Source organism: Kryptolebias marmoratus, linkage group LG3 (assembly GCF_001649575.2).
Source record: "Kryptolebias marmoratus isolate JLee-2015 linkage group LG3, ASM164957v2, whole genome shotgun sequence".
In the NCBI taxonomy this organism is placed as follows: Eukaryota; Metazoa; Chordata; class Actinopteri; order Cyprinodontiformes; family Rivulidae; genus Kryptolebias; species Kryptolebias marmoratus.
Window position 1 is genome coordinate 18951792 of NC_051432.1, and position 17687 is coordinate 18969478.

At 39.4% G+C, this 17687-nt stretch overlaps 2 protein-coding genes across 5 annotated transcripts; both read right to left on the reverse strand.

Annotated features, from left to right (window-relative positions):
• Window positions 1–372: 372 nt before the first annotated feature.
• Window positions 373–4226, reverse strand: LOC108249278. Of its 3 annotated transcripts, none has more exons than XM_017438773.3 (3): window positions 4205–4226; window positions 2913–3174; window positions 373–2257 (listed from the first exon to the last, which is right to left on the reverse strand). In XM_017438773.3, exons 2-3 carry the CDS (start codon window positions 3171–3173, stop codon window positions 1577–1579), a joined length of 942 nt encoding a protein of 313 aa, XP_017294262.1. In that variant the 5' UTR covers window position 3174; window positions 4205–4226; the 3' UTR covers window positions 373–1576. The 3 variants fall into 3 exon arrangements, with proteins under 3 accessions (XP_017294262.1, XP_017294174.1, XP_017294088.1); XM_017438685.3 differs by lacking the exon at window positions 4205–4226 and adding an exon at window positions 4072–4201; XM_017438599.3 differs by lacking the exon at window positions 4205–4226 and adding an exon at window positions 4012–4198.
• A 6240-nt stretch (window positions 4227–10466) lies between these two features.
• On the reverse strand, window positions 10467–14104 carry atf4a (activating transcription factor 4a). Of its 2 annotated transcripts, none has more exons than XM_017408629.3 (4): window positions 13938–14104; window positions 12829–13005; window positions 12398–12715; window positions 10467–12194 (listed from the first exon to the last, which is right to left on the reverse strand). In XM_017408629.3, the coding sequence occupies exons 2-4, from the start codon at window positions 12875–12877 to the stop codon at window positions 11212–11214; spliced, it is 1350 nt and encodes a 449-aa protein (XP_017264118.1). In that variant the 5' UTR covers window positions 12878–13005; window positions 13938–14104; the 3' UTR covers window positions 10467–11211. The 2 variants fall into 2 exon arrangements, with proteins under 2 accessions (XP_017264118.1, XP_017264127.1); XM_017408638.3 differs by having other exon boundaries at window positions 10467–12191; window positions 13938–14103.
• Between the last annotated feature and the right edge of the window lie 3583 nt (window positions 14105–17687).

Genomic DNA, 17687 nt, shown 5'->3' on the forward strand with positions numbered 1-17687 from the left:
TAATTACAACAGTGTATCTTGGAAACATTTTCAGTTTTCCCAGTTCTGTTCAGTTTCAATCACTATATTTTACATGATTACATTCTGACATTTTTAGTAGCAGAACTAATTTAAACATGACAAAATTAAGTTTTAAATGGTTCGTACTTATCTGGCACCTTTTAACCTTATTGAAGTTTTGACAATTTGTAACAGATTTTTAAATTAGAAGACAATTGCTGATAAACAAAAAGTGTACATACGTGTATTAATGAAGTCATTAAATAAATTGTGTTTTTGAATATTTTGGGGAATCCAAGTCCAACTGTGTGTCGTTTCACATTAAGTTTGTATAAAAAGTTCATTTATATCTGTTGAGAGAGAACGTCAACATGAACTTGCTTTTTTAATATATGTTCATTAAGGACTAATAAAATATAAAAGACTAGAATGCACAAATTAAAAGACCGTCATCGCTGTTAAACAGAATTTTAAAGTCAAGGGCGTTGTTTTTATAAATGACCTTTCTCTTATGGTTGGACAGATCAAGCTCAATAATTAGTTTTCTAGCTTATTATTTATTGATTAGCCTAATGAAGTTATTTCTTGATTAGGCTAAAATATATACATTTATATTTTTCTGTGGAAACCAGATTTAAAAACTCCTCCCATTAACAAACATTTCTTTAAAATGATTGAATTTAATGGAGCCAAGGGCGCTGTCAGATTTACAAAGCACTTATAAAATACTTAACTGGTAATTAATTCAGCTTCGGGGGCAGCATTCCTCAGTGGGACCAATTAGAAGTGATGTAATGAGCGGCCATAGAGATTTTACACAATGACAAATACACAGTGTAATTAAAATAATAATAATAATCTGATTGTAGTCCTCAGGTGGAGGAGGAATGTAGGTCTGTGTGTTATCTGCATAGTTATGGTACTTTATCTTGCTGTTTTTTAAGATTTAAGCTAAAGTACCAGGTGAGTACCCAGTGACTACTAAATACCTGGTGAGCTGGTACTTACTGGCACCAGGTACTTACCTGATACCAGGTGAGAACCTTGTACCAGGTAGGTATCTGATACCAGTAAGTACCCAGTGAGTCCCCAGTGCCAGGTAAGTTCCTGGTGTTGAGGCATACTTCCTCCCGGACAGCACCACAAAAGAAATTTGTCACAATAACTGTGATATGTGATATGGGTCACAAACAGAAATTACGTGATTTTCGTCACGCGACTATACCAGATTTCTTCACTTCTTGTGGAGTAAAAGAAATAAAGCATTAAGCACAGAATTGTGTCTACAGTTACTGATTTGAATGAAAAATGTGGACTTTGCGCAAATATTTTCAGTTTAATAAAAACATTTAGCTAAATTACATATTTGTAGCCTTATTTGAACAAATGGCGTTACTAAACTAATCTAAATGACTAAATTAATCTGTCTTCCAGGTTTTCTGTTATTTCAAGTTAATTACAAGTAGTCTGTAATTTCCTGCCTTTATACGTGTCGGCACAAATCGAACATTCCTCCACGGTTAGTCTGAGTAAATAATGACTCACATCAATGAGTCAGTAAAAACACCACAGATCGTTAAACTGTAACAACATCAGTAATTTCAGCCTGCAGCTTTTTCAGGCTCTCTGAGCTGGCTTCAGGTCCGTCCTCCGATGTGACGAATCCAGGGTAAGTGGGGTGACACTGTGGAGGGCTGGGGTTACTAACGTTGGGTTCTGCCCCTGGCGATGAAGGCTGAACCAGCGGTATCAGCTTGGCATGAGCGTAGTCTATTTCATAACCTTCAAAAATAAGCCCCACCCCCCAGGCGCCCAATGCCTCCTCCAGGAGGTGCGACACCTTCTTGGTGGCCAGCACCAGAGCCTCGTAATCCACTTTCTCCAGTCTGAAAATGTCAGAGGTTAAAGGTCGGCGTGGGACTAACACGGTGAGGCCCGGGGAGTTGGGGAAAGGGGTGAGAAAAGCTACGTGGCTTTCATCCTCCCACACCCGCCACTGCTGCTCCTCCCCACGAACAATACGAGAAAAAAGGCAAGCGTGGTCCGGATCGTCCCCGAGGAACGTGTGATCATGCGGGGCGTCGGGGAGCAAGAGCTTGGCTCGAATTCTGGTCTGGATATCAGTCAGGCTGGACTCACTCCATCGAGGGGCAGTTTTGGAGGTGCAGAAGCCCGGGTCATGGACATTGTGCTCCTCTTCTCCGGCAAGGTGAGGGTTCCACTCCGCATCCAGACCGTGAAGGGGGAGGATACGGATCTGTTGGGTCCACAATGGATAAATTATTGATCAACTTAAATATTACAGCCTGTAGACTTCACACTAAACAGTACATGCTGCAAATATATAAATGGCACCAATATAATGTTCAAATCAGTTAAAAAAAACACAATTACAGATTCACCTTCCGGTTTACCTTTAAGCAATTTGGGAACTTTTTATAACACTTGGACTATTTTCATTATTCTGGTTTTTAATAAATCATTTCTGGTGTATGATATTTTTGGTGACAATAGTAAACTCAAAATGCACCACTTGATTTAGTTCAGGATAATCTTTTTTGTTTGATTTCACAGCTTTAATTTAAAAAAAAAAGAAATGCCCCAGAGTTAAACAATGAGTACTGTCCTCTTTAAGTTTTTATGTTTTAAACGAATGTTAAAAAAAAAAAAGTAAAGAGAAAAAAAAAAAAAGTAATTTTAATCTAAAACTTTAAAACCTAAGAATTCTGACAATGAAGGTAAATTAAACATGTTGTTAACAGAACAATTTGTCTACTTATGTGCGCTTGTTTAATATAAATAACCATATCAACTTTAAGGTTTTAATCGCTTTTTAAGAATAATGAAGGCTTCTTGCTTCACAATAGAAACAACAGAATTTAGTTCTGGCTGTGCTGCAGAGTAATTCTCACCTGTGCAGGTCTGTCTCTGTGGGGTCTGCTGACCAGAGCGCACCTCCGGACCCCCAGCCTGTCGCACAGCAGCTCTGATACGGCCCTTGCCCCCAGCAGCCAGGATAAATACTCGGACTGACCCAGGTGGAAGATGCTGCCTCCTGGACTAACTGGAGTACTGCTCTCCAGGATCACGGACCCTGGGGTCCAGGGCCGGGGGTTCAGGTAGGCCACCAACCCGTCTGACTCCCAGACAACATGACGAGAAGCTGAGGACATCCTGTAGGGCCAGGGTGGACAGGAGAAGATAAAAAATATATATGTCTGAGATAAAGTCCTCTTCTGTTTGGGATTTATTTCAGCATAGGTAAAAGTAAGAAGACAACAACATCATAATAATATTGTGAGATAAAGTCACTAAAATACAATTTAAGGAGGAAGAAATGCATTAAGAAGTAAAAGATTGCAAGTGTTTGAAACAGTCTGTTTTTTTATTGATTTACTTTCACCAACTAAAAACAGAAAACACTGAAATTAAAATCCTAAACTCTCTGCAATGCACCACATCGCTGAAAACGTTTTGTTTTGGATATTTGGATTGTTTCTGTGTGATTCAGTAGTCATCTGACCTGACTTCCACTTTAGGTTTGGACCCAAATGACTCATCCACACGTGACTGGAAACTGGAACGAGGGTCAACAATGTGGACATATTTATTTTTAAATGTAGCTAGTTAGCCATAATATCTTCTTGTTTATTTCTTACCTCAGGTACTGGACAGGTACTGTCAATACATGCAATTAAGAATCATTTGGTCCACTCCCTTTCGGTTCACCTGTATCTGACTCGGCTAGAAGTAAAGACGTGTACCGTTTGAAATGCGTAAACACCGCCTACTCAATCACCGCCACATGCGTCGGCGTATAAATGGTGCAGACCCAATCTAAGCTCGTTCAAAAAAAAAAAACTCGTAGACGAAAAGCCAGCGGTTTATGTATACACAAGTTTTGATAATTGTGTAAACAGAGGTTTTTAAAAAATGGTTTCGTTCCATAAACCATTAGTCAGTCGGCAAATGACTCGAGAAAAGACGGTCACACAAATTTAACAGACATACCTTCGAAAAATCAACCTAAACAGCATAAATGTGTGGGGAAAAAGCGCTCCTATGACCGACCTGTCTTCTTCTGTTTCTGTCCGCTGAATGGAGGAAAAATAAACACAAATAGCGACAAAAGAGGCAGCAAAAGGAGCTCTAAAACACATGAACCGCTGATGATGAAATATAAACCGAAACTGAGCTGAATTACCGCTTTGTATCCGCTCAGATGACTACAACTTCTTCCTCGTTGGACAGTCCTGCTTGTAAACCGGCTAAAATGCGTAACACCGCCACCTACAACACAAAAATGTCATCTCACCTGAAATTGTTATTCAGCTGTAATACGAATATTTTTCAACACCTTTAATAAATTCAAGTTGATTGGTAACTATTTGAGATTTAGTTAAAAAATTTAGCTGCTTCAAGTTTTAGCTGCATTTTTTTGTCTGTGGTCAAAAAAACTATTACTTCTTGTTCTTTTTTTCTTTAATCTTTTCTCTTTTTTTACATCTATTTTCACACTGAAGCTGTTGGCACCTTCTGAGTTTCTTTGCCTGCAGCTTTACCAGTTAACACCAGGGGGCGCGCTTTAGCTGTAGTAGAGAAAGGGTCGAAAGCTGCCTCTGATAAATTATAGGCCAAGTATATATTCCTTTTTTAAAAGGAATGCACCTTCTATGGCAGTGTTTTAATTCAAGATGGCCACAGCCATATACCACAAGATGTGGTAACGCTCAGAGTATGTGTTATGGGTAGCTTTCAGCTAATACCACACCAAAGTTTAGCTCAGTATCTGTAAACTTAGCTGAAATGCAGTCATTTTTTGTGTTTTGTAAGGTCAATTGACTGTGGTGGCCATCGTGAATTGGGCCGACTCCTAAATTTATTTAGTTGCTGATGTATACCCAATGATTGTTTTCTGAAAGTGTCATTAAAATCCGTCCTCTGGATGATGAGATATTTTACTATCGGTACAGAAAATTGAACATGTGTACACACACACATACACCTTTGGCAGCGGTCGATAATAAAAACGCACAGAAGGAAATAAAAAGAAACACCACTGCAAAAAACCCTTTTATTTATCTCTTTTTTTTATAGAGGTCTATAACTTTTTGTTTGACTGACCTCAGAAACAGAGTGAGTTCCTCCAAAGTTCACTTTCAGGAATTTACTCATCTCTGTTTTACAGAATGTCAACACAGGCAGCAAACTGAGAGCCTACTTCTCAGTTTACTACAGCCTGAATGAGTCATCACACACACCACTCCTATTTACACACACACTAAATGTACCATTTGTAACTTCACTTACGAGAAACCTCAACTTCCTCATATCTATTCTCAATCTTCCATCTCTTTTACCATCCAAAGTCTGTAAGTCAACGTAAACACAACATTCGGAACATGCAAATATGTTCAGTGTCTAAGAATATGTTTACACTTTAACACGGAAACTTTAGCTTTCCCTTTACTTTAAAGTATTACAATTGAACAAGAATTTAAGGAAGTGAAGCAAAAACAAAGACAAACAAACAAAGTTCTCAATACCTGAAAATGTCCTTTTTTAAAAGTTGTTATTATTCCCTGAACAAGCCATAATCAAACACACAAATACGAGCATCAAAAGTGACAAAGATACAACTTTATATTGCGATATAATAATCAGTATTAGGGTTTTTTTAATGTCAGTATCATGCATTTGAAGAAAATAGTGCCACACACACTCTACTGTAGTATTTACTGCGGAATACAAATCTTTATTTTCAGAGAAACTTGTGTATATAACATAACTCTTAATACATTCATTTGGTTTCATCTTAATATAATTTCTTCATGCAGCCTTACAGAAAGACAGTGAAGCCACTTTGAAAGAATAAATCCATCTTCCTAATCTGCATCTCCCGGCCTCAGTAATGAGCTCAGCTGCTCAGAGATCCTCTGTGGACAACGTCACCACGATTCACTCAGTGAAGACAAGAGGTCCAACTGGGTGAAATTAGAAGCAGATCTAACTCAGTCATAACTGGTTGAGATGCTGGTTAAAAACTTTATTAATGGGTTTGAGACTAAGAGCTTCTTTCATCTAACTTCTATTTGACAGAAATCCTCTATAATTACCAAGGTGCCTAATTAAAAGTTCCATCTCCTTTACCATTATAGTTATTTTACACTTTTAAAAAAAGCACCAGGACTCAAAATATAACGTGGATTACAGAATTACAGACACTTTTTTTGGGATAGACTTTAAACTGCTCATTAAAGCACTAAGAGTTCATTTGAGTCAGAAAAGATAAATATAAAGTCCTAAACTGAAACATTTCCACAGTGCTGATGCTCAGGGAACGTTTAGCATCAACACCAACCTAATGTGAGTTAAGTTAGTGCCTCACAGCTTCTGGTTTTGCTCACTGGCGCGAGGCAGAGGTGTGAAGTGAAAAATACTTTCCTCTATCGAAGCCGTGCTGCACAGGACATGATGCAACAAACAAACCGAGAATCTATGAGGAATAAAGGTAAAACGACAAGAACTGAAAGTAGACAGAAAATGTAATAAAACTTATTCTTGCATCATTTCAGAGTTAAATAGTTCTACAGTAGAATGGCCTTGGAAATTTGATTCTTTTCGCTTAAACCTTTTAAGCTGGAAGTTACAGGCACTCATTGCAATGTCAAGAAGACTGGTTAAAACAAGATCATTTATAAAGTGTTTCCATTGAGTGCAGACCTGCATTTCAGACCTGCTTATCTGTATATCTGAAAAACTAGTGGAGTAAACTCTTTCAAACTAAAGTTCAGGATGACCGTTTTATGTTTGATCTCGTCGTTTGCAACGAGTACCTTTGACTTAATAACAGAATTTGAAATAAACAGGAAAGTTGCAGCCAAACATAAAGTTTGCAAACAAACGGTCTGACTGTGACAAAGAGCTGAGTGATATTAGGAAAACACAAAATTAAAATACTATTGTTGAATATGGCGATGACAATATTAGTTGTAATAAATCCACATTTTCATCACTTATATTGTGATATTAATGATAAATATCTGATATCATGTGTAAGCCTACCGTGAGTTATAAAAATAACATATCTAAACTACATTATGTTTTGTAAGAATCAGTTTCAGTCAAATTTATCTCTTTATTATCTGTTCATGGCTAAAACATCCAGTCGCACAGACAGTGAGATCACATGGTGGAGCGAGTTGAAAACATTAGCCTGAAGCTGCGTTTACATTAAACATGTTTACTGGTTTACGTAAGAGACGAGGTGAGCCGTCGCCACCAGCAGACACAACTTTATTTACAGTAAACTATAACAGACCACACCTTAAACAACCCTCGGACATCTGGGCAAATACATATTTGCGGACAAATAAAATAAACTGTTCACCTTTTTATTAAAAAACAAAAAACATCGCTCTGTGAAAATTTTTGATATGAAAAGAAGGGATGTGATGATTTTCACGTCAGAGTTTTATAATGAGATCATCTTATTCTGTAGATGCGCTGTTTTGTAGTAAAGTTAAGCAAATATAACCTTTTTGTGGTGCTCCAATATGCATTTTCATAAATAAATAAATATATTTCAGCAAGACAAAAACTATTTAATATCTTCTGATTCTATTTTTCTTAATTTAGCCAAAGCTGGATAAAAAAAAGATGCATTAAATAAGACTGATTCTCTGCAGGAATCAGACAGGAATAGACCTGTGAGTGTGTCAGATTGTTCAGATTACAGCAGACAAACTATAAAAATGCCTTCAGCTTTTCTAGGTTTCACCTGTCGGAGAGCCAAACACCATCAACCTCTATAGTGTGAAATGAAATACAGTTTCAGCAGCCTCACTTTAAAACCCTGAGAGTTAAAGTGAAGAAATCAGAAATCAGAGACCATTCAGCACCAACCTCGGCACACATCAGCAGGCCCAGGAGGACTCAGTGCAAACGGATTCATCTTAGATATTAATTTGATTCTGACTGAAACATTATGTAGGATGAGAGCGCTGTGCACAGCTGCCATCATGTCAACCAAATCTGTGCGGACCAACATATAAACCACCACCAAAGTCCTCAAGTGCTGCTTTCTGTTCCAACAAGTTTATCCAGGTTTACGTTTTCCACACAACGCTACACACAGACTCAATAAGTGGGTCACAGACTCAATACCTGCCGCACCATTGTTTTAGAAGGCTTGAATCTGTGGGAACTCAGCTGCATGTTTGTTATTAACACCTATTCGGTGAAACAGCTCTGTGAGCTCAACCTCCATGAAGGTTGTTATGGTTTATGTGGTACATGCTGTGCCGAGAGCAGACTAAACCTGTCACAACAAGACAAGGATCTGAATCTCAAACATCTTCCTAAAAAGAGCTTTTAACAAATCTTGCCTTAGGAGGGAACAAATTGTACAAAAAGGAGAGTTTGGAAGATATTTGGCTTCTTATAAATTACATTAGAAGCACAAAACTGATTTGCTTTTAAAGACTTTCTCACAAAATGTTGTCAGGGATGATCGTCAGATGTGACGAAAGGTTACAAAGCTCTTTATTAGAACACAAAAATGGATCCCAGTTAAATTGTTTCTGGTTGTGCAAAAATAGCTCAGGGTTTCACACAGAGCCATAAGGTAGAATTTAGAGTCCCTTCTGAAGATAAAAGTGTGCAGATAGAGAAAATTATCTACAGAAGATCCCACTGAAACAGCTGTGATTTTTATCTCCACTAAGGCATGTTTGAGAACAAACTTTATCTACAACAAATTCCTTCGAACCACCAGACCTGAACAAGATATGTTTCTGTCAAAAATCACTTCCTGGAAACTTGAAGGTTAAAATTTATTTTCTGTGCATTTTGGTGAATTCCTGTCTGGACTTTTTGGTATTTTTCTGTCAGTGGTGGAGACCTCGTGAGGTTTCCTCCACGGAGCCCATCGTGGTTCAGAATGCGATGTGACCTTTGACCTTGGAGTTCAGTTTGAAGGGACAATCATTTGAAGAATGAACAGGGAGAACGTTTCTTTACTCACAAACAAGATTTATTAGTAAATCATCTAAACGGCTCATCTGTGACCTAATTATCAGTCTTAAGAGTAAAGCAGCGTTTTAATCGCCTGCTGTCAAAGGTGGATGATGATTTCAGCTGTTTGTCTGTTAGCAAAATATGTCATGAACCATTAGACAGACTGGAATGTTAGGCCCTTGTGCTTTTTTTTTATCTGTACCTCGAGCTCATTTCCTTATCTGTGCTCAGGGCTGGGGGTGCCTCAATACTGAGAACTCTGCCAGACAGACGCACGTGTGTGTGTGTGTGTGTGTGTAGGTGTGTGTGTGTATGTGCTTAAATGCGTTATGTGTTACTGCCAGGACTACATTTACACAGCTGCTTAGCAGAAGTCTGCAAAACTGACCAACTCTGCAGGCGTCCCCAGCTTGAACTTTCTCCTTTTTTTTTTTTTTTTCAACAGGACGCACATGTTTAAACAGCCACTCTCACAAAAACAAAAAAAACAAAGCTAACACCTGTGAACCATGTGAGAGACAAGTCTGGTTTCACATTTACAGGGACGTTCCCATGAAACGGTCCACATCTGTTTCTCTTCTTTTTTTTCTGTTTCTCGTCTTCCCCTTTCTCGTTTCCTGACTGACAGAACGGTGACGTGTGACCTCGCCTCAGGTCGCTCTAATGCCAGCTCTACCACATTCAACTTGTTTTACAGGTTCGGACTTAGAAATAGGACAAATATTTCAAATTCTTTGTGCACTTATTTCTACTCCTGGTTAATATTGACATTTAGTCAACAAAAACACATTAACAGACTGGGGTTAGATTCCTGCCCTTTTTCTACCTCCTCAATGAAGGAATTTGTCTTTTTAATATCCCTTTAGTTCCTGTTGTGACCAAGCCTGTTGTCCTTTGTTTCCTCCAACAGAGTAATCAGACAGGATCTGTAGGTATCATGACAGAGTATGCAAAGTAGTACTGTGGAAGATAATCTCTGCTGCAGTCTGCCTCAGACAGTAACAAATCCAGCTTTGGTTCTGTCAGCGATGCTTAATCAAAGAGGTACTCCTTCGGACCTTTACTGTCTAAATATTTGCCCGAAATCAGTAGAACTTTAAGCACAATGTTCTACTAAGAGGTGTTTTTCTTATTGTGAAAATACTATTGAATGTAGTGTTTTTAGTTTTTATGAGTTGAGATTTTGCTGTTTAATAGGTGTGAACAGCTTACATTTTCATTGTGGCTTAATTTGAGAATTCTCTTCATATTCTACTTGGTTTAATAAAAGGTTCACCTGAACAAGAACAAACTTGATATTCAAACTTTATTAAATGTTTCATGCTTCACTGCTTTAAAGAATTAAAACCTTTATAAAATTGGTTTTCATGTACTGATCAAACATGAGGAAAGATATTTCCTGAAGTCGTCTGCTGACCCACTGCTGAAGAAAACACACGACACGCTGCTCGAGTACTGATATATTTATTAGAAAAAAAAAGCAAAGCATTTTACAAGCCAAACACCTGCACTAAAAGACAGAGCTACAGAGGACAGTCCTGATTCATCTAGCATTAAATTAAAGCCACAATCAGCAAGCAAACGAGAAGGAAAGTATTTACAATCAAAATCCATGTTGACAGTAAAAGATCACCAATTCACAAACCAGATTAGGCCCCTTTCTGGACTTCAAGCTGTTAAAGAGGAAGATCAAACTGGGGTAACAAGATTAGGAAGAAGGCAAGAAAAAGGTGGAAGTACTTTCATACTTTGACACTAGTTTCTACTGCTTGGGGAGATGTGAGGGTGGTTTCGTTAGTTCAAATATACGCCAACATCATTAACGACTACGACTCCTGTTTTGCATGCTTAGTCTACAAAAACACACCCTGCTCTTTTACGCAGGCGTGTTGGTTAAGTCGGGAGTACACAAAGGGATCAACAGGGGACTGGGAGACAAGCATGTACAAATGCTTCACCTGACAAACTCCCAGCCCCCGGTGGTTAACTAATCTCATCAACTTCTATAAGCTTTCCAAATCTTTTCCCTCATCCCATCAGGAACGCATCTCACACACACCGGCCTTTAATCTCTTACAACATATGGCCAATACTAGAAATGGTTGTACTTTGCAAATGTGAGCACTGAAGCAGGAATAACCACCATCACATCACTCTGAAACTGAATATTGTGCCACGTGAACATTTGGCCTTCTAAGCGACTGAGGGGGTCTTGCCACGCCGGTGCTTGCGAACCTCCTCCATCAGATCCTTGAGATACTGGATCTCTCGGCTGATGGACTCCGCTTTCTCTTTCAGCTCGTGATTTTTCTTCTCCAGCTCGTCACATTCCACGTTCAACGACTCCTGCTCGACCCTCTTCTTCTGCCGGTAGCGAGTGGCAGCTGTCTTGTTCTGCTCCATCTTCTTCAACTTCTTTTCAACCACCCTGGGTGTGCCGGACACAGATTTAACCCTGGAGGCCTTGGGGGAAGGAGAGGCCGTGGGCTGTGGTTTACAGTAGGGTTTGGTTCTGGAAGAACCAGGTGTGGGGGAACTGGGGGGAGTCGAGTGACGTGTGGGTGACCCAGCGCCTGACTCTATGCCAGAGTCACTGTCACTGTCGCTTGACGAAAAGATATTGGACTGATCAGGGAGGGGTATGAAGGAGGGCTCCTCTTTGTTGGCGAGAACCACTACCAAGTGACCAGCGGCGGGAATAGAGAGGACAATAGGAGTGGTGGTCTGAAGGATTTCACTGGGTTCTTGGATGACAGCAGTGGTGATGGATGTGGCCATTTTCTCAACGTCTAAAATATCGACTTCACTCCCCAGCTCCAATGTGTAGGCTGGAGAGGAGGGGGACGGAGAGGTGACGGGAGACGGAGGCTCAGACTTCACAACCTCCTGAACAGGAGCCACCTCCTCCGTCTTGACCTTGGGGGAAACGGGAGTTTCCATGTGAAGGGAGGGAGCGTCAGGCAGCACAAGATCAACATCTGGGCTGCTGGGGTGGATGGGGGCAGTTGGGACGAAGGAGTCTAGATCCAGGTCCATCTGGGAGTCGAGGGAGGACAGGAAACCTTCGGGGAAGCTGGGAGACTCTTCAGATGAGCATGTACCAATGAGAGATTCCAGGTCAAATTCGTTCAGGTCGATTTTTTCTGTCATCCAGTCCAAATCCTCAAAGGCATCTGCTAATAGAAAGTTTGATCATTAACTTTAAACAAACAAAATAAGCATCTACAAGTTGTTTTTTTTTGTATGACGACTTGCTGGCTACATGTAAAATATATAGATGATAGTTGTTTAAACCAATAAATCAACTCAAATTTAATCTCTCCTTTCTGTGCCTCAAATCATACTTGTGCGTGTTTTCTTATAATTTCAGATTTCTCACCTTCGCTATTGTCTGCTCCAACGTGGGCGTTGAGCAGGTCGCTGGCAGCCAGCAGAGACATGGACAACAGGTCTGTTTCAGCCTTGGTCCCCAGGAATGAGGAGGATTGAGTGAGGGGAGGAGAGGGAGGTGGCGAGGAAGAAGCGAGTGGGGATAATGGCATGGCATGATAAGGGGAAGAGGAGGATGCATAGGAGGAGAAGGAGAGAGAGGGCGAAGCTGGCGCCTTCACCTCTAAAGAGGAGGAGGGAGAAAGAGCTTCTTCTTCATCTTGGTCCAGAAGGGGCCCCATGGGGTCAGCCATCAGAAACGGGGACCCTATAAACAAGGAAGTGAATAAAATGATTTAAAACTCGTTTAATTTTGAGTTTCACAGCGACTGGCATTCAAACTGTTGAAGTGCTGTGGGAACATGTCAGTGAGACACCAACCTAAGTACAGGGCCTCCAAGTCCTCCAATGCCAGCTGGGAGTGTGTCATGGCGGCTGCTGGTCAGTGGCAGGCTCAACAAGGTGAATGAAAGCAAAGGAGAGTCTGCTAAAAGCAAGTCGAGGGGTCTGGTACTGCTGTCGACGGCAGCAAAGCTGAGGGTGGTTGCCGAGAGAGACCTGCAATACATAAACCATGTTATTGTGATAAAGTGAGCAATCGATGACTGTTTGTGATATAAGAGACTGCTCCATTCTGAAGATGGTTAATATGCAAATCACATTTTCAAAGTATGTCACTGAAGTGCCACTTGGTTTGTACAGTACTAGTTTAACCAGCTTTTACTATTATTTCCTACAGTATGTAGTCCCGGAAAACAAAAAAAACACGCAATTCCGGACTATCAAGTTCTGCGTAAATAACGTCAACTTTTAATGGGAACTACAAAGGGTGTTCACGGCCCTGTGGTGGGGGTGGGGAGGCTAATTCTAGCTAATCTCCACCGAAGCGTCAGTGCACGTTAGAAGGAGACGCCCCGCCCTCCACCGGGGGATAACATTTCCTAATTTGGTCATGCTTTGGCTCGAAACTCCGCCCTCAGTTGAGAGTCACCGCGGAGAAATGGGGAGGGTGACCGCCATTTTCACAACACCGAGCCAACTGCACGAGGCGGGGTAGCAAGTAAAAACTAGGGCGCGCGCGCCATTTTGGCCACGCCACGTTGACAGTGTTTAATGTATATAAACATCAACTCAAACCTAAACAATCGCGCTGAAAGGAAGCCTTTCAATAAAAATTTAAACAGGATTTAAATTTGTCAGCTGTCCGACTCGAGGACAGCTGACACGCGCCGCACGTTATAAACGTTTTTAACCGCTAATCAAACTGACGCCGACTGGGACAGCCCCACAGCTGACTGTAATTTGACACTACAACTTTATACAAGGAAATTAACAATTTAGGTTAAACTTTACAGTGTTACTGCCAGCATTTAGATTTTTGTATGATGTACTAACATTATTCAGCTGTTAAAAGTATAGCTGACCTAGCTACTAATTAAGTTACCCCTAAAATATAAAGAAATTGTAATTTACAAAAAAAAAATACTTACGCCATTTTGCCTAAAATAGCCAGTGCACTTAGCCGTTGCACTGCCGAGTTTTTGCCGCTGCAAAGATTGCTGCCGCACGCCTTTATACAGCCATTTTAGCCCTGGTCAGCTTCGTGCTTTAGTTCTAAACAACAACAGTGATACTAGGGAAGAACGGGCGGAAATTACAGCCCAAGCTTATAAAGAGTCGAAGCACCGCTGAGCGTACTCCTCCGCTCTTCCGATCCAGTGGGCGTTTGTTTTCAGAACAGCAACAGCGCGAGTGAGCGGAGTTTCCGTTTCCGACGACAGCTTGAACACAACATGGACTGCTTCTTTCATCGGGGCACTACAGTTAGCTTAAACAAACTCAACATTGTGAGCGTAAAACCTCGCTCAGATCTAATTGGCTGATTTGCCTGACGTCTCCGGCCGACATTATATAGATCATGTAGAGTTTTAAAACAGAACTTATGTCAAATGTTGGTCAAATATTAAATGTAAACAATACCTCAAAGAATACGTTAGTCCTATCCTTAGCTCGTTGCATTGTATATGAATTTGATATATTGTTTTACGAATGTTTATATATAGTGTTCAACTCCAGTAGTTTTGCAATGATTATACTTCAATTATCGTTAGATATTTGTTTTGTATTTTTTTAAGTCAGTTTGTTGTTTCCTTTGACTCGTGAACATTTGAATTTACGATCAGTTGAATTTTATTTCCCGACATACGAAAGTAATCTTGCTCTTTTTATTTTATTTTGCTGTGGAGGTGTAAATCTGTGAGAATGTCATTTTATTGAGCTCTTTATGTTAGAGCTTAGTTTATGTTGTTGGAGTCAATAAATTTGGTTTTAAAAAGTTATTTCAACCCAGCAGTTGCCAGTGAAAGGTACTCCAGTGAATCTGGAGTAGACAGGTAAATGAGATAAACCACAGACTGAGTGGAAATAGTCCGCCCCCTGGTGGTTAACTTCAGCTGTTTGAACAATAAGTTTAAATTTGTGGAAACCTCTGCTCTGCTGTTTGCTAGAAAAACAATTTGGGCATTTTTGGTCACCAAAGAGAACTCCTAAGTTAGAAGGTAAATGCTTTAAAGCCTTGAAAATGAAAAATCAAAACACTGATACCTTCATAATCTCCTCATATTCAGGGATAGTTTCGTATTGTTCTGAGTCCGGTTTTACATACTTCCTTGGTAAGAGTGAGGGTGGAGTTGAGCTCAGTTCATTCTGGAGTTTGAGAAATTGAATCCAAAATCAAGAGAATAGAAATAAACAAATTCAACGTACAAAAATGGGCTTTGAGAAATGTCTCAAGCATTATAGTTTGAGGTCATAGGTTAAATCTAATCTGTATTACCAGACTCACCTCTGAAGAATATGTGGGAGACTGAGGAGCAGAGTTATATTTCAGCTTCTCATCTAAAGCTTTTACCATTTGATCAACTTTACCTGAAGAAAAAACAGGACGCTTTGGCTGCAGAGAAGAAGAAATATGTTAATGATATCATCTGGAGGGCCACTTTTAAATATAACTATTTCAACCACAATCTTCAATGTTAAAAAACACCCCAAAAAACAAAAACACTTGAGCTCAGCTCAAATAAGCCACTTCATTGAATATGAATTTTCAGAATTTCTTGAATCAGTTTATCACTGTGTTAAAAATCAGTAATATGTATCCTTTTATCAAATCTGCAGATAAGTGATATGTGTCAAAACACGCTCAACAAGGGTTATTGTATAGCCAACAACTGGTGTTTCATTTTACTCCATGAACACAATCTGCCAAATTACCTTTTAGGAAACTGAGTCATTAAGAAAATTATTTCATTTGTACGCAGCATTAGAATTTTATTGGAAGGATATTAAAAAGCTGAAGCTTTTTAAGCTTCAAAAAGCTGAAGCTTTTTAATATCAATATGAATATTCTTATAAATGCAATAAGAGATGTAAAATGTTTACCAGGGTTTCAGTCATATCAAGCTGCTTTATTGGCAGTGGAGGAGGTCGCGCCTGAACTGGTTTATCCTCCTTATGGCAAAAAAAGGAACAAAACAATTGATTTTACTGTAAAAATAAAATCTATTATAGATCCATTTCTTAGTTTAGGACCAGTCTTTGATAGAGTATGTACTGGTGTTTCATAAATAATGACTTCAATAAGCTCCAAACTACAGCCCAAATAACAGTTTGTTTCTTTTATTAGAATTCAGAAGTCACTCTTACTATACGACTTGTTCACGGTGCACTAGAAAGACACAAATTGTTGTTTGGAGGAATTTTTGTTTTTTGCAGTTGAAGTTTATTAAATATTCAGAAACTTAAGTGGAAATTTAGACATTTTTGGTCATTAATAACTTGACAGCTAGAAGGTAAATCTTGAAAATAAATCATAAAGACACTGATACCTTTATAATTTCCACATATTCGTGGCCAGTTTCACGTTGTTCTGAGTCCGTTTTTACCCACTTTGTTGGCAACACTGGGGGTGAAGTTGAGCTCTTTAGTTCATTCTGAGTTTGTAGGATCTGAATCAAAATTAAATTAATAAAAACATTTTTTGAGTGATGTCTCAGGCATATTAGTTTGAAGTCCCAGGTTTGATCTTATCTGGATTACCAGACTCACCTTTGAACTATATGTTGGAGACTGAGGAGGAAAGTTATATTTCAGCAGATTCTCATCTAAAGCTTTTATTATTTGATCAACTCTCTCTGAAGGAGAAACTGGATGCTTTGGCTGCAGAAAAGACGACACGTTTTAATGTGAGCATGTTAAAATGCAGTCAGATGACAATCGACATTTGAAGGCTTGCTAAATGAAAGAATAAGTGTCAAATATTGTTTAGATTGTATGTTTAGCATTCAGCATTTTAATGTTCTGCTCGAATTTTACAAATCGATTGCGTAAAACTCCGGTCAATGCAAAAATGATCAGCTGAAGGGGAATTTATAAGCACAATAAGGGAGAGATTTAAGTATTTACCAAGGTTTCAGATGTGTCATCATGTTGCTTTTTTGGTGGCTTAATCGGCAGCAGAGGAGGTCGTGCCTTAACTGGTTTATCCTCCGTAAGAGAAAAAAAAAAGGGAGATGTGGGCATTTTTGGTCACTAAAGAAAACTTTACTAGAGTCAGAAGGGAAATGCTTCAAAGCCTTGAAAATGAACGGCTGTAAATAAATCACATCACTCCGATACCTTCATCAATTCAACATATTCATTATCAGCATCATTTTCTTCCAAGGCCCGTTTAGCCAACTTCCGTGGTGGTGGAGTGGAGCTCCTCAGGTCTCTCTGAGAATGATAATCACCAAATTAATCAAAAGGATCGGAGTTCAACATACAAAAACAGTGTAACGATCTGCACATCGGAGTCTGAGCTCAGGTTAAAATCTAATCTGTATTACCCGACTCACCTCTGAGCCATATGTGGGAGACTGAGGAGAGTTATATTTCAACAGCTTCTCATCTAAAGCTTTTACTAGTTGATCAACTTTCCCTGAAGGAGAAACTGAACGCTTTGGCTGCAGAAAACATGATATATTGTGAGCATCTGAAGACCAATCTGCAACACGTTACTAGCTATTTCAGCCATTCACAGAAAGAAATAATAGAAGTATCAGTTAAAAGAATTACTGACAGATGTCTGTGTTAAACACATATCTATAGATGTGCAGTCAGTGAAATTAAATTGAATTTAAGGCTGGCTGAGTCAAAGAACGAGCACCAGAAAGTTTTTGACACATTGATGTTCTTCACCA

Excerpts from the sequence above, each read along its gene's own strand:
- LOC108249278 (XM_017438599.3), bottom strand. The coding sequence starts at position 4,160 with ATGTGTTTTAGAGCTCCTTTTGCTGCCTCTTTTGTCGCTATTTGTGTT. Across the intron at positions 3,175-4,011 it reads TTTAGGTTGATTTTTCGAAG|GATGTCCTCAGCTTCTCGTC; the intron begins GTATGTCTGTTA and ends CTGGCCCTACAG. Across the intron at positions 2,258-2,912 it reads ACAGAGACAGACCTGCACAG|ATCCGTATCCTCCCCCTTCA; the intron begins GTGAGAATTACT and ends TGGACCCAACAG.
- atf4a (XM_017408629.3), bottom strand. The coding sequence starts at position 12,877 with ATGACACACTCCCAGCTGGCATTGGAGGACTTGGAGGCCCTGTACTTA. Across the intron at positions 12,716-12,828 it reads CTTGGAGGCCCTGTACTTAG|GGTCCCCGTTTCTGATGGCT; the intron begins GTTGGTGTCTCA and ends CCTTGTTTATAG. Across the intron at positions 12,195-12,397 it reads TGGAGCAGACAATAGCGAAG|CAGATGCCTTTGAGGATTTG; the intron begins GTGAGAAATCTG and ends ACTTTCTATTAG.